We start from the raw sequence: 17,042 nt of genomic DNA on the forward strand, positions 1-17,042 counted from the left end.
ATGCACTATTTGTCAGATAACATATTTTATTGTCCTAAATGGGCCTGTTTCTCCCCAATGATTGCAAAGAGACAGATATAAAAATTTCCTTCATATTAATCATACTGGATGAATCTTACACACCATGATTTTGCTGCGTTTTGCAACAGGCATTGGAAGATTAGCCTTAAAAACAAATCTTCAGTAGATTTTCAGACTGTGAATAAAATGATGCAAATAGCACTCTGCTCAAGAGGCTAAAAAGGGTATTTGCATTTAGCAAATTTGCATGCTTTACAACAAGTACATTTGTAAATTAAGTGCCTGCTTCGGTACCAGTAGTCATTTGAAAACCAAGCTAATTGTATTTAGAAAGCCCATATGCGCTCTGGGGTGGTTCTCAAGTTGTGGTCAACCAACCATACATAACTCTGCCATCTCCCAACCTATACGCCTGTCCAGGTGTAAGACAAATCATCATCATATATGCCTGATAACCAAGATGCCTGAAGCATGAGTTTTGTTGCATGTTGGATTCTGTCTAAGTGCTCAAATTTTGCAAATAAAAATGTTGTCATTTACCTTTTTTCTCATAGCTGGTTTAAATAACACAGTACGTGCTCTTACCACCCTATGAGTTTCAGGCTATCTTGAAGTGAAATATGTGTTGGGAACAAGACATGAAGTGGAAAATAGGAGCTATAAGGCCCATAAGCCTGTAAAGTATAATGTATTATGTTTGATAGTTCTTGTATAAAAGCACTATAGAGTGAAACTAGAAAATGTTTTTTGCTCCCTTTTTAAATGTGCTGGCCAAACAATTGACTCTCCTAATATAATTAGCTCTGCAACATAACAAACTGATAACTTCAAAACCTGTATACAGAAATACAAAGACACAAAAACACAGTTGTGAAATCATAAGCCACATTCGTTGAATTCAAAGAAACAGGTGGGAGAGCAGGAATTAGTCAAGGATGCGCCTCGTTTTCACAGGAGCTCATGCTGTCATTACAAACATGACTAAACACAAATTACAGAGCTCCATCCTGCAAATCCAGCCAGCCAGCACTTGCACATTGGACCTAATAGGCCTGACCAGCCAAAAAAATCTTCTGCCAAAATCAGAAAATTTATTAAACAATTGAATTAGGAAGAAAAGCAGAATCATTTTAAAAAGCAAGTTATAAATATGTAATTGTCAGGGAAGAAATACATTGCAAATTGTAAATGAGGGAGTATGTTTCAAAAACACTCATATCACCTTTCATATTTTTCTTCTCAGTTTTAAAAAAAAGTTTGCTCAAGAGAAAAATATAATGTTAGAGTCTTCCCCAGATCTCATGGCAATTCTGAACTGGAAGTTCAAGTCTTCAAAAAGCAACTGAGACCAAAAATAACTGAAAGGCCAGTATTATGAGAAATGTATCAAAACATTTTACTCCTGTACACATCAGGCCAACTTTAGCTCATATAAAAGGGTTTACATAAGCTGAGAAGACATTAGTCTTCAACAGTGTCCCAAAATAAACACTTAGTAAAAAACAGGAATAAAAATCCTCTAATATCTCAGAACAGCCCAAGAATTTTGGTACTAAAATGTGTATTGAAAACATGGCACTATAGTATTCAGTGATTTTAAATGTCTGTTCACTTACCCAACTTCAGCTGTGGTAAATCAGGAATATCCTTCATTATGAGGGTGTAGTACATATGAAGTCCTCTTTGAGCATTCAAGAGCAGAACACAGAGGTCCTTATGCCATTTGTATGCATGCTGCATGCAGTTTTCAGATGGGACATAAAAGCTGCCCTGTGTAACAAACATATCAAGAAAATAAAATACAAAGATTAAAATTAATGGTCTCCATTTCACGGAATCACAGAATGGTCAGGGTTGGAAGGAACCTTCGGAGATCATCTAGTGCAACCCGCCCTGCCAAATCAGGTTCACCTAGAGCAGGTTGCACAGGAACACATCCAGGCGGGTTTTGAGTATCTCCAGAGAAGGAGACTCCACAACCTCTCCGGGCAGCCTGTGCCAGTGCTTTGGCACCCACAAAGTAAAGAATTTTTTCCTCACGTTGAGATGGAATTTTCTGTGTTCCAGTTTGTGCTTATTGTCCCTTGTCCTATCGCTGGGCACTACTGAAAAGAGTTTTGCCCCATCTTCTTGACATCCACCCTTTAGATATTTATAAGCATTGATGAGATCCCCTCTCAGTCTTCTCTTCCCCAGGCTAAACAGACTCAGGTTTCTCATAAAAGAGTTGCTCTATTCCCTTGATGATCTTTGTAGCCTTCTTTCCTCTCCAGTATTTCCTTGTCTTTCTTGAACTGGGGAGCCCAGAACTGGACACAATACTGCAGATGTGATCTCACCAGGGCAGAGTAGAGGGGGAGGATAATCTCCCTTGACCTGCTGGCCACGCTCTTGTTAATGCACCACAGGATGCCATTGGCCTTCTTGGCTACAAGGGCACATTGCTGTCTCATGATCATCCTGTTGTCCACCAGGACTCCCAGCTCTGCAGAGCTGCTTTCCAGCAAGTCAACCCCCAACCTGTACTGATGCATGGGGTTATTCCTCCCCACGTGCAGGACCCTACACTTGCCTTTATTGAACTTCCATAGGTTTCTTTCCACCCAATTTGTCATAGAGGTTACCACAAAAATCTAGTTGTGGGCAGCCTTTCATTTCTAATCAAGCAGTTGCCAACAAAGAGAGATTTTAAACATCCTTACCTCCTAGCCACCTAACTAGTTAGATGTATAACCATAATTGTATCTCATTTTACATTCATATTTTGCCCTAACTGCACCAAAACTCTTAGGCCCCAGCAACACTGTCACATGTACAAATGACCCTCAGTCCAAACAGTCCAACAGAGAAGTCCATCTCTGTCCTTCACACACGTCCCACTGTGGAGTTGATGTCTCTCCACAATGTAGGTAGTGCTATGCAAAAACACATCCTTTCTACTATAGGAGGAGGTGTAGAAAGGACTATAAGGATGGCTGCATTCACTTTCCTTTTTCCTCATATCCTCTTATCTCCTTCTGCAAAGGTTGTAGCTTGATTGTATTGTGGTGTGCTTCGTTATGAGTACTAGTGAAAAAAATGCAGATGGCATTGCTATCCTATCAACTAGCATGAGCCATTTGGTACTCCAGGATCAACATCTGGGTTAGTATATCTCTTGTGAGAGGAGATGTAATTGGACAGATCACAACATTTTTAATACAAAAATTTCCCAGACAACACATTGAGACTTAGAACATAAGGTGAGTTTGCATCAGGGAGCCGTGTTTTCCCCAAGTGTTCACTTCTGTCTGAAAACACCACTTGTATAAATTACTCATATTTAAAATTTGCACTGCTCAGATTTTTAAAAAAAAGGCTATGTATTATACTGTAGTTTTGTGCTGAGGATTGCATGGAGAGTTGCAAAGAGTAGTATGACAACTATCAATAACAGCTCATATTTCCAAGGTCTCTCTATGCGTTTTACAATTTTTATCCAACGATGCAGTAGAAGTGTGTGAGCACTTGCAATCAATGATTGTTGGTTGTTGTTCCCCCAAACAGAAGTAAGTTATCTGTACTGCAGGAGAAGAAAGGGTTATGAAAACAGAGAAGTGAAAAAGCCGCCTAGGTGCTCTGTCCTTGAACTCTATGAAACATCAGGCACATTAAGAATATATCTAGATGTGCTTTTTACAACAAATAGGCTGCACAAAGGCACCAGGATAGGACTCTCACAGTTGCACAGCTATGGAAAAACACAATCTGCAGTTTAGTCCACTGCTGATCACTGATGGGTTGAGAATACAACTCCTACATGCCAACTAGGTACCGATTGCCTTTTTGGGCACTAGTCCCAATAGCTGTACATCTCCAGGAGCAACAGAGAAGGCTCACCAACCACACACCAGTGTCTCTCCTGTATTGTTTGCCCTTTGACTGCCCTAAAGCCTGTCTTTCCTGCCACTCAGCTTGAGCTGGGATGCTTCCCTCAGCTTTGTCATGCAAATCTTCAAGATGCTAACTAGCATTCTGTGGTAGACACAAAGGGGACTGCTCCTCTTGACCCACACAGAAATGGCTGATGATAATTGAGGGAGTTGGTTGTTTTCGGAAGGTTTCAAAACCTCCAGCCTCAGCATGAATCTATTTTACTCTAACCATGGAATAGCGAAAAAAGGAGCATAAAGCAATGCTGCTGGAAACAATAGAAAATTGGAAGTGGATTGATATACAATGTCATGAAAAAATGTCCTCTTTTATAATCCATTGCTGATTTTTGAAGCAAAAATTACTCTGTCATTTAACTGCTACACTGACAAGCAGGAGGAAAAATGTGAGATAATTTCATAGTTCATATCAGTACTATAACGTGGCATTGTTGTGCAAGACTACACTTTAATAGGTCTATTTTCAGCCTTTCTTGGCATAGATTATTGTTCAAATTTAAAAATAAAAAGTAATAGGAAAATTCAACTGCAAGTGCACTCAAAAAACGTGTGAATTAAAGATGTTGAAAATCTGTTTTAAATTCTTTAGTGTTTGCCCACTTCTCTCACGGTGCTTTTTAAAATTTGATGTCAGTTGAATTAATAAAAATTCTTAGAGACCAGAAAGTCAACTTACTGAAGCACAGGGTTTAGGAGAGTATACTTTGCAAAGACTTACACAGTGGCAAAACATATAATGGGGAAAGAACCATCATAAAATAAAAATAAAACCACTTCATTGATCATTGTTTATTAGCAGCATAACTTTGTAATTTTTGTATAAATTTAGAATAATTGATGCTGGAAGGGACCTCAGGAGGTCATCTAGTCCAACTGCCTGCTTAAAACAGGTCTAATCAGACCAAGTTGCTCAGTGTTGTGTCCTGATGAATCTTGAACAGCTCTGAAGAGGCAGATTTTACCACCTCTCTGGGCAACGTGTTCCAGTGTTTTGCCACCTTCAAAATCTTTTTTTTTTTTTCCTCCTTGTATCAAGTCAGAGTTTCTCAGGTTTCAACTTGTGTGTGTTGCCTCTCATCCTACTGCCATGCACTGTCAAGAAGAACATGGCTTCATCTTCTCTTTGTTCTTTATTCAGACAGTTGTAAAGGGCAGTAGCATTCCCCCTGAATCTTCTCTTCTCCAGACTGAACAAGACTAGTTTTCTTGGCCTCTCCTTGTACACCCTAGCCCCTGAATATGTTAGTGTCTTTTGCTGGACTGGCTCCAGTAAGTCTATATATCTCTTGGACTGGGGAGCACAGAACTGGACACAGTACTCCAGATGCGTCTCACCAGTGATGAGGAGAGGGGAAGGATCGCCTCTCTCAAACTACTGGCAATGCTCTCAGGGATGCTGCCAGGAAGAAGTCTGGTAGCACTGTTACCTATACCAGAGAGCTTGAAATGTGTCTGCTTTTGTTGAGAAGGACCTCAGTTTTACTTTCTCTTTTGTAGGCACAAGAATGAGAAGAATTTACCTGCTTTGTGTTCTTTTTTAAACATTTCTGTAACTTAAAGCTACAGATTTACTCAGGATTTCAGGAAATAAATTTTATTAGTATGAGTCCAAAAATCAAAAAAAAAAAGGTCAGATATTTCTGAAGATCCTTTAACATTAAATCCCAAACCAATAAGACTCTGAGAAACTGCCATGCAAAACCATCAAGCACCTGGAGTCATTGCCCTACTAATCCATCAGCTGAAGATTTTAAATGCCAACCTAAATTTGGTTATTTAAAGACAACTCCAGGACTGCTGTCACTATGGGCTTGTGTGTGTTAATGCATGAATAGCAAAAGTGTATGTATGGGGGAGTAGGTTGTTTCTTTACCAACAGAGACAAGTCACCTCCCGACTTCAAGAGAAAGAGCAGAGCCTTTGGCACCATTTTATCCATACTCTATACAATTCAGTCTGGAGCCTCCTTTTGGAAAAGGAGATGCTTTAGGATGGAAGAAGTATGAGTAGCAAATGATGCAGTCTGAACTAATGCTGGTTTTCTGCCGAAGTAGGATCATATTGATGCCACACAAGCTGTTTCTTCTGCTCGCTCCTTAAAGGAGTGCCATCTTCTAATATTAAGCACTAAATAAATAAAGACTAACTCAATGTATTTCTCACAGAAAATGTTTTCTGTTTTATACCTTCCACTTAAAAAGAAAACATCTAAGGAGAAAAATTGTCAAATATCTTCATTAAATGCAGACAATAAGAAAATTCTGGGCTCTGTGAGAAGGACTCACATATGCAAACTTAGATACCTATTTCTGAGCTACCACCTCTGTTGACAGATGGAGAACTGATAAAGAAAAACATTGCTGGGGAAGGATTGTTTTCATAAAAAAGCTGATAACTAAAGTCAATGAACTAAACTGTGGCCACATCTTCCCATTAATTATGAAGGAAGCACAGGACAACTGACCACATGTTCTACACTGTAGACACATAGAATCAGGAGCACCGAGTACAACCACAACAGACAAGTCGAATTTCCTTTAGCATTGCTGTCCATCGAAACGTAAACTTTCTTCAAATGACTGTAAGGTACAGATCTTATACATATGTGCATAGAGGGCTGAAAAGATTACTCACAGATCTCCCTTCCCTTCCTGTCCCAGCTCTCCAGGAGGAATATCTGTGCCAAAGAAAGGCGCTGTGATTTGAGAATACCATTGCATGGTGGAAACAGCACTGCACAGTTGCAATTCAAGGCAATGCCAAACTGGCACAGTCCTGGCCATGCCATGAATGAGTAAGAGGCCATATAATTAAGCTGAAAGATTTTGATGAAACTTTATTAAATGGCAACGGACTTTGAAACCCTGTTGTTTAATAGGAGCATCCATCCTAATTTGAAAAATCATCTTGTCAAGGTGGAAAGTAAGTGTGATAGAAAAAAGACACCAGGCTCCAAATCTCTGTCTAAGTCACTCTTCAGTGACTTAAAGACATTACTGCTCTCACAGGACTATTTCTTCTGAAAGGTGTCACACATATACAGAAGGCAGAGCAGGACAGAGTAACGATTATTAAACCCACCTCAGGGACAGTTTAAGCTAATGTGAACTAAGGTCTGTGCATCCTCGTCTGCAGGGATCCCAGCAGGGCAGGCTGATGCCACTACAAACTGCTGCAGCTAAATCAGCGTATCCGTCACCGTTCACTAAGCGGAGAAATGTCAAGAAATGTCCTCCTTTGGGATGGCCTGAAGATTGCAAACCTTCCATGTTTGTTATTTTAATTGTATCTTCTGTGTATTTATTTAGATGGTCCCCCATTTCCCAGGTTATAACCTAAAACAGAGATTCAGTCTGCAATACTAACGAATCAGGCTCAGTAACAAACATGGTACAAGCTATTGCAAGGAAAAACACTGTCGTAAAACTAGCAGTCAGGAAAACCCATGGATGTGACCCATTAAAGAGCTACAAAGTGCTCATTTCTCTGGGTTTCTTGAATCAGGAGAGAGACAACTTATATTCCAAAGGGTTTACTTCTGGTTAAGACAAAAATCCTATTAAAACAGAAGTTTATACTGAAGCTGGCAATGCCAGGTTGTGCAGAGCATGATGGTTGCCCTGGGCTTGTAATATCCACTGTAAAAGTACGACTTAGTTTTCTTTGTAAAGAATCTCATGACCTTTTGAGTTAATTCCTTTGGTCTACTCTTATTTTAATCTTATTAACCTATAGGTAGACAGATTTTTTCTATGCTAGTTGTAAAATGCACCTGCACTGTTTTCCTTTTCCAAGACACTCTCTGTCTGTAATGGTAGACTGTATCTCAGTTGTTTTGCCCCTTTCTACTTCTGAAAATATTGGGAGCAAATGAACGCCTGAAAAACCTTCATTTCAAGACTTACCACCTAAAGGTACTCTGATAGCAATGACGGATGACAACACAGAAGCTAATAGTACTGACACCAGAGGAAAGTATGACTTCTATTGTGCCAACATCATCAGAGCCAAAATAGATCCAAAAAGCCAAGACATGATGGAAAAAAAGGCAGTCAGGAAAACAATGTAAACAACTGCAAATAATGTTGATAATTGCAGGCTCTGCAATGATTTGCTTTAAGAATTGATTTTTTGTTTTGTTTTGTTTTGTTTTGTTTTTTTCTGTGATGTTTGAAAGAACATCAGCTGTATTGATCCCAGATGAAAAAAAAAAAAAAAGTTGTTCCGTCAGCTGCCAAACGAGATTATTTTCCAGCACCTATCTGATGAACTCAGCAGTGAGACTCCTTTTTATATTGAGCAATGAGTCTGCCCACCATGTTTCTGTGATTGCAACTATTCCATAGTTTTTCAGCTGCGCAATGGCTTCAAGCTCCCCCAGTTTGTTGCCCCGGCTGTGTGCATTGGTGTAGATTCACTTCAGTTGGGCTGTTGACCCCGACACCTTTACTGGGGGAGAAGCCCTAATTCCTATAGGACTGTTCTCTGCTTCCATGGTTTCCAATACATTGACAACACTTATGTCCTTGCTGCCACATGGATCTCCATCCCCTACCTCCACTGAGATGGTTACAGTGCTGCATGCATTAGTACAGGGACATTTCAAATGTGCCCCAGTGTACTCAGCACATCGTGGAGCAGCCTGAAGGACCTCACTAGCACACTGTCCCTCAAACATTGGCATGCTGCCCCCAGGCTTATCTGTAGCAAGCCTGGTTTTATTCCTTTCCCCCTTCAAATGGAGTTTAAAGTTTTTTCAATGAGCCCTGCTATCTCCTGCCCAAAGATCCTTTTTGCCCTTTGAGAAAGGTGCACCCTCTCTGCCACCAGCAGGCCTGGTGCCATCTAGGCTGAGCCATGATCAAAAACCCCCAAATTCTGCTGTTGACACCAGTGATAGAGTCAGGTATTGACTGGGTCTTCCTGTTTCTTCCCTCATCATTCCCCATAACTGGAACGATAGAGGAGAACACTGCTTGTGCTCCTGATCCCTTAACCAGTTGTTCCAAGGCCCTGGAGCCTCTCCTGATTGCCTTTGGACTTCTTATTGCAACTTCATCACTGTCTACATGAAAAAGCAATAATGGATAATAATCTGAGTACAGTTACCAGAGTAGAAAGTTTTCTCATCACATCTTTAACCTGGGCCCCACAGAGGCAGCAGACTTCCCTAAGAAGTGGGTCTGGTTGGCATATTGGACCTTCTGTTCCCCCGAGAAGAGAGTCTCCTATGACAAAGCCCCATCTTTTTGTCTTAATTGAAGTGGTTTTGATGCAGGGCGTGGACCAACTTAACCCTGGGGACATCTCCACCCTAGATAAATCATTGCCCTCATCAATGTTGGGTTCCATTTGCAGAGCCTCGCACCTATTATGCAAGAGCACCTGGGAAGATGGGGTAGTCATGGAGGAGGCACATCTGCTGTGTCATGCAGGAACTTGTTGCCTTTGTCCCTCATCCCTTAAGTCACCTTGTTTTACCGGGTGGGGAGAGGACAAGGAATTCTCTGTATCATGTGTCCTGTCCACCTGACAGGTCTGTCCTAGTGATGGTAGGGTGCGGTTCCATAGTCTGTCTCCCTCTCAGACTCCCTGATACTCCTCAACTTACTCAGGTCCTCCTGGAGCTCTGTCACCAAACAGGGGAGTTCCCTGTCCTTGGGCACACCTCCCACAGGTGTGCTCGCAGCTGCTGTCCGGTACGGACGTGAGAGCCGGGCACAGCCTGCAGCCTGACACCGGGGTGGCAGCGTGTTCCCATAGGAGCCCTGTCTGGGAAGCTGCCTCAGTTGTGGTGGGTGCAGAGTTTAGGAGGACATAGCCTTCTGCTGGATGGATACCACTGATCAAGCCAGCAGAGTCATAGCACCCTTCCTGTGCAAACGTGAGCTGCTCGCCTCGGTGACAGGTCTCCTCAGACACTGTGGCACGAGCTGTGGGCTCCTGGTGGGTCTCTCAGTTTCCCTGGTTCAGGAACCCCCCGTACACCACATTAGAGTGCTCTGCTGCAGAACGCACTGGCACTGGAGGTCCTCTCCTCAGCGACTGAATAAATGTAAACTATTTCATAGTTCCTTGCTTCTCAGTGGTGAAATAGAGAAAATAATTTTCCTAAGTGTCAGCTGAGTGCCTAGAGTGTACACATTATATCAAAAAGGGTGTATCACTTAAGGTATGTTTGCAGTACATATAACCTTAATTTTGTCATTTCTCAGTTTACTAAGCACTGATGACATAAAGAAAAACTTTGTCAAATGCCAGATAAAAACAACTGCCTGGTGTTCTGGCAATGTAAAGACTTCGGTTCAATGTGATCATGTTCTGCAAAGCTAGATCCCAACACTGGACTGTCACTGTCCCTTGTCCATCTCTCCCAGACAAGTAAAACAGCTCACAAAATCAACAACCCCAAACAAACTAAATATTCTTGACAATATCCCTGCTGAATACATTTAAATAAATCAGCTTTTCAAATGAATAGGTGTCCTGTGCAATGCTCTTTTCAGTCAACAGATTCCTCCTATAATTAGAGTGTATTACTTTATAAATGTACTTTTCTTTTATTAGAAGAGAAAGGAAAATTACTTGAGAAAAGCAAACACTAATTAAATAAGGTTCATGCCAACTAATTATTCAAATGCAGAGAACAATTTGTGAATATCCACTTCCAGTGTACTAAATCCATCTAATATCAAAAGGCACCAATTGGATTTTACGCTTTGTAATATACAGTAAGTTGCTTGTATTTTTTTTGTATTAAAGTAATTTCACAAGCTATGTTAACTGTGTGCAATGTTCAACAACAGCACTAACAGCTGGCAAATTAGACCCTTTACATTTAAGCTAATTCAAAACAGCATTTCATAATTCAGATTCATATTCAAATTGCTTGTCAAGAATTTTAAGATACTAAGAAGCCATTCCAGAACAAATAGACAAGACGTGCAATCTCCAGCGTTATTTCTTAAGTAGCAGAACTAGCATACCTTGCCTACTTCTGATGAAGATCTAGAGCTGCTAGAAACAGAGGAACAAATCTCAGCATCCCAAGATGAATGCAGTTTTTGAGAGAACAGTGTCTGCCCATTTGTCTGCATGCCCATATTTGTTACCTAATATATAAATTTTAGGCTGGCTTCAAACACGCGCCCCAAGAGATTCTTCAGCTCTACTTTGGAGACTGTTTTCTATGATAGGAGTTTTCCTATTATTTGGTGGTTGGAAATGAAATTATAGTTATGGCTTGAGCTAATACATTAGTGTTTACACCTCATTATCATTTTTTGAAAAAAAAAGAAAGGGTTAAAAGTTAATTTCTGGTAATTAGGGATATTACTGAAGCATATGAGCAGAATAATACTCTTTCACATGTTTAGGAACACAAATGACACAGAGGGATATTTTTATTTTACAATTAAAGAAAAAAAAGGCAAAACAGGAGTTATATCATGCAGCATATATTATGCAAGTTATCTTATGCTTGTTAATTATTTCATAAACGTTTATATCTGTAAAGTGTTTGTTAAAATACAACAAACAAACAGATAAACAAAAAAACCCCTAATTTACTGGGATCTCTGCATCAGGTAACACTTGTATGTCTCCTGAACAGAACAGTTGATTGTTGTCCAGAGAATGGTGCAAGTCTCCATTGCAAGGGTCCTTACAGTGATCTTCAGCTGGATCAGGTGAGACTCCCCCAACTATTGTTTTGCTGAATTCCTATACCAGCCAGGCTGTGGTCCTGTGGAACCACTCCAGCACATGCATCATCCATTATTGAGTACCTTAAACTACATATGAAACATCTCATTAATGCCTCAACTGTTTATGAAAGACTGTTCTAGAAAAACCTCTGCAGGAACGCTTCCTACTGAACACCCACAAGGGTCTTATCTGTGTTCAGTTTGATCACTTCTGCATCAGGAACCTCCCATCAGAATCTCTGGGACAGCCAGATTGACCACCCAGGATGACACCTAAGCACACAAGTCGTACTAATCAGTTTTCCTATGAACTGCTTGGAGGAATCTCTGGATCTGACCAAAATTCCCACCCAGAAAGACTCTATAGCCATGAGTTAATGCTGCTTTTAATTGTTGCCACCTTATCTCAGGTTGATCCATTATTTCATCCATATAGGTGACAAACTGAGGGGTTACTGGACCACCAGAGAATTAATGACTAAGTGGACTGGGTGTCCATACAGTCACTACCCTTACACCCTACTATTCCATATCTATAACTATAGGATGAACTTGAACTTCATATTTATAACACACTTGTCACTTAAATTCATAGCTCTTGCCACCAATGATAAAATGCTTTATTTTACAGAAGCTGACAAATGCTTTCAGAAGCGTAATTTCCAAAAGATTCATATAACTTGCATTGCAGTTAAGACAGACCCCAATAAAAACAGGTCTGCCCTATGTAGCCCTCCATAGAGACAGACAGCAAACATATATTTACTAATTGACTAAAATTATTTTAGTTTTTCATTTCTCCTAACCTTTGTTTCTTTCCCTTCTTTAACCTGTTTTTTCTTTCTTGCTGAGAAACCAATAGTAGACCCACAGATATTCCCTTTTCACATGAAGGTATACACATGACTATGCATGTTAAGGGACATGTGATATATCCCTGTTAATCAAATCAGTGTTGTGAATGTAAAATGTAAAGCTTGAGCAGAGGCCACCAGTGGTGGGAGAAGGGCAAGTTCTTACCCCATTTACTGAAACCAGTTACATGTCAGAAATTATGTTTGTCTTAAAGAGGTTATGATATATATATGCTAAATTGAACTCTGACAAAAGAGGCAAACAATGTCTTCTGAGCCCCAAAGCAGTTCCTATGGCAGAAATTACATGAAATCCAAAGGAAAAAAAAAAAAAATCCTCGCTGATTTAAAATGAATTAGTTTCAATGAGATGTTTCACAAGAAAAAAAAAAAACAACAAACAAACCAAAAAACCACAGAAAAATCCTACATTGGGATTGACGAAGAATATTTTTATAAACATATATATGAGAGATAGATATATATAAAACTCTATATGTATACACACGTATGTATATATGTATATTTACATTTCCATTCAGCTATGAACAAAAAAAACAAACACTCCCCCGCATTAATTCACTCATCACAAGAAAATAACTTCTAGATCCCCATGCCAGACAGTGAAAAATTATTGGCAAATCTAAAGTCATATCTTAGTTCAAAGGCATGAAAGACCACAGTGGCCAACTTGTGGATGCCATTGGGTGGTGACATACTGTTTCTTCTTAGCTGGGTTTCCTGAGCAAACAGTGCCTATTCAATCCTACTGTCTGTGTATGTGTCACCCCGCCAGGACTCCCAGCAATTTTTCTAAATGGTGGCTGAATTTAACCTTCTCTGAGAGACAGGAAAAAGCCTCCAAGACATTAAATCCCTAAAGGTGTCATGAAAATGGGTAGTCAAGAAAGAAAAATGACTTTAAATATTTGTCTAACAGAAAAACTGTAGACTATATATAACAGGCATGGTACACAAACCTTGATCCTATCTGGCAGAAAAACAACACATCTCTGTGTTCTCCATCTATCAGCAGCAGATCTGTGAACACAGAACTTGTTTGACGGATGGGTGACAATCACTTAAGCCAGCTCCTATAAACCTCATTCCTCTAATATCCACTAACAGGAAGACAACATGCTTATGGAAGCAACAGTTCTGGGAAATTAGGAAAATTAAGTACCTTCTATCAAACAGAGTGAAACCTAGAACCAAACATGTAAGATAAACAGTAATATTGGACTAAGATACACATGAATGTGCATATTCTCTCAAAGTAATAAATTGCCTTTCTTGTATTGATTTATTAGTCTGCTATACAATATGACAGTTCATTAGCCAGAGCTCTAAAATAAAAGAAAAATAAAATCACTATATTATATTTACGTCTGATTTATATGACACTAGTAACACTAATCAAAAGTGTCCATAAAGGATAATAGTTAGAAAGGCATTGACAATATATGGAACTATTTATGCTTTGCTTCTTGCTAAATCTGTTATGGAAGAAAACGTAGACTGGTATTTCATAAATACAAGATGCAATTTGACATTTATATTATGTCTTAGAGTTACTTTGTCAAAACCACTGGGATGATAATGTGGTAGAAAAAATATGTGAGATTGCAGTCACATTTCATGATAATTTACACTTTGTACAAAGTTAGCAGGAAGAAAGTATTTGACTTGAGACCCTTGACTTGATTTGACTTGACTTGACTTGACTTGACTTGACTTGAAAGTATTTGACTTGAGACAGGAACCATTTGGCTTGAAAAAGAGCCATCCTTTGAACAGGTAGAAGAGAATTATCCTGGTCAGCTCTAATGGTTGTGTCTCAGGGTTTCAATACTGTAAGTTTCTGTTCAAAACACAAGTTGTAGGTTTCTTAATTACAAGTGGCTGAGAAAGAAGTGTTTGAAAAGTATTTGGTAGGAAAATTTCCATCTAAAAATAGCATTCTAGTAAAATGAAAATCCTTCCCAGGTCACATTGTTTTCCTTTAAAGTTCTTCTAGAAGAAAAATCTAGTAAGATACCGATAAAGTTCCAAATGTCTCATATTGACACTCTTGATTTTTCATTTCAAATAAAACTTCTTTTTTTTTTTCATTTTCTTTTTGCATCAAGACCATGTTCAGATAGCAGGATACCATACAGCTTAAAGGTCCAAAACAAAACCAAAAGCTTTCATCTGTGCACAGTTGTTTTGGTTTGTTGTGGATTTTTTCCAGATTTTTCTTCTAGGGGATATTTCCCAATTTTTTTCTATTAATCAGAAATTAAGTCAAATTCTGAAATCTGCTCAGCTTGTGTGAAATCTCTTTCCCACATGACTTTGAAAACTGAACTTAGTGTCTGGAGGTCAAGTACATCATAATATATCATCACAAATGTCTACAATCATGATGTCTCTTCATGTTAAAGGATACATAGGGAATCTATAGACGTCTTAAAAAATTATGATGATGATGAGTAAGAAGGGAAAAAATTACGTTTCCTCCACCTGATCTCTAAGGTTATATGTCAACGTAGGGAAAATTAAAGCCATAAAAAAAATTTCTTTAGCAGTAAATTAAGCACTGGGGAAGACATCTCATGAAAGGTAGAGCAGGTGTCTGACAGGAGGCATACTTCTTCCAAGATGAGCACTGAATCATCTAGCACAAGAGAAATCATATGCTTTCCTTTCCCTCTGTTGGATATATATATGAAAATGACACCTGTTAGTTCATATCTTTGTCTTGTTATTGTTAAGAATCTGTGTAGGGAACATTCAAAAAGCACAATGAAGTATCCTTTGGCTAAGAGATGATACAGGAAGACAATTATTTTATGGGAAAAAATAGTGGTTGATTTTCAAACTGAAAATAACTGTTTATGCAAAAAAGAGATCAGCTTAGATGTAGAGATATATATAGACATATATATGTAAAAAAGCTGGTCTTTATATGTAATGTTAAATTTAATATTTATAAATGCACACACAAACACACACATGCAGTGCAAATTCTGACCTCCTAAACAAAGTAACACAGTGGAGATACCAAAATTGTCCTTTCTGATTAAAGAGAGTCCGTGCTGCTTACTCACTGATAAGGAAAGCAAATCCACTCCTGTCACTGTGATCAAACAAGGACTCTTAAGCTGAAGAACTGCCTTGCTATTACACATCCCTGCAGGCAGCAGGCATAAAACCAGGCAAGTTTTAAAAGGACACTTGTTAACATTTTTTTTGTCTCTCCCACCTGTATGTACACTCTCATACATATAGAAGGAGACACTGTTCAGTGGCAAAATGCAATTGTGCTGTTAAAATCGGCATTCGGGACAACTGAAAGTACAAAAAAGGTTTGGATTCAACTTTTACACGTAGCAACAGGGAAGGACACGTTCAAGCTGATGCTCTGGCTGGGGTGTAGGTGGCTGCCTGCTATGTAACCATGCAGGTTGGCAGCTGGCGGAGGAATTTTGCTCTTTGCATCAATGCTATGTAATATCTGATACTAAATACATGAATAAATAACTAAATAAGTGCATCCCAGGATTTTATATCATCCTGATAGCTTTGTTTCTAAAAGATTGCAATTAATTACATAGATGGTAACAATCAAAGCTCTAACGTATATACCAGTTCATTCCCATAGGAATGGTAAGATTAGTTGCTAGCAAAACTTTTCTAATTGGACTGTAAAAATGTCCAGCTCAGCTTTTCACCCTGGACTCCCTTCACAGCACACAGAGAAGCAGGCATCTTTGGAGCATAGTTTGTCCCCTCTGCTTCAAATATTGATGTTATAATGCATTATTCCCTAGAAATGCTCCTTGCTTTCCTCAGACTATGTATGAAGGAAAATTAAACTAGAAGCTCAGATGCAAACAATTCAGAAATGTGCTGAGAAGTTCCACCCCAATGCTTCCTAAAAAAAAAAAAAAAAGAAAGTAATTCATACAGTTTTGAACTGTCCTTTCATAGAGATCTGTGACATTTTAGGTCTTAGAGGTAACAGAGCTTTTAATTTAATTTACTTTTTTAATTCTCCAGCTTTTGGAGAAAGAGTCAGGATTTAATTGAGGCATTATATTTATGCCAGCCTGGAAATACTGAAATATCAATGGCAATAAAAACAACACATGAAGATTAACACGCTCTGTTTTTATATAGTGGTTGTCACTTATAAAATCTGAAGTGCATCATAAATAAATCAGTACCATTTTCTGTGTTTTACATTAAAAAAAACTAATGGTCAGAAGGATCATCTGAGCAACTCTTTTCAGGTGCAGGCAGAGGGAGAAAACTGCAGGGCATCCTTAATTTCAATAGATATTTTTTTCCCTCAAATAATAAAAATGTTTCAGACATAAGGATTCAGATTCTTCACCCAGTGGTAACTGCTGGCTACAAGGAGGTGACAACCAGTCCCAGGGCGTGTATTTGTCTGAGTCTAGTGTGAGTTTGGAAATCCTCTAACTTAGAGCAAGTGCAGGAACTGGAGGGACCTGAGATGGAAATGAAGAGGTGTGTAGGGA

General features: G+C 39.1%; 1 protein-coding gene across 1 annotated transcript in view; it reads right to left on the minus strand.

The window, feature by feature from the left end:
- The window catches only part of FAM135B (family with sequence similarity 135, member B), a gene marked incomplete at its 5' end in the record, with an annotated part of 57,721 nt that overhangs the window by 25,886 nt on the left and 14,793 nt on the right, over positions 1-17,042 (minus strand). Inside the window, one exon of the mRNA XM_009880979.1 lies at positions 1,638-1,791. Within this exon, the coding sequence (XP_009879281.1) occupies positions 1,638-1,791 (154 nt within the window). The remainder of the gene's footprint in view (positions 1-1,637; positions 1,792-17,042) is intronic.

This window comes from Charadrius vociferus, unplaced genomic scaffold (assembly GCF_000708025.1).
Source record: "Charadrius vociferus isolate BGI_N301 unplaced genomic scaffold, ASM70802v2 scaffold193, whole genome shotgun sequence".
Taxonomy (NCBI): Eukaryota; Metazoa; Chordata; class Aves; order Charadriiformes; family Charadriidae; genus Charadrius; species Charadrius vociferus.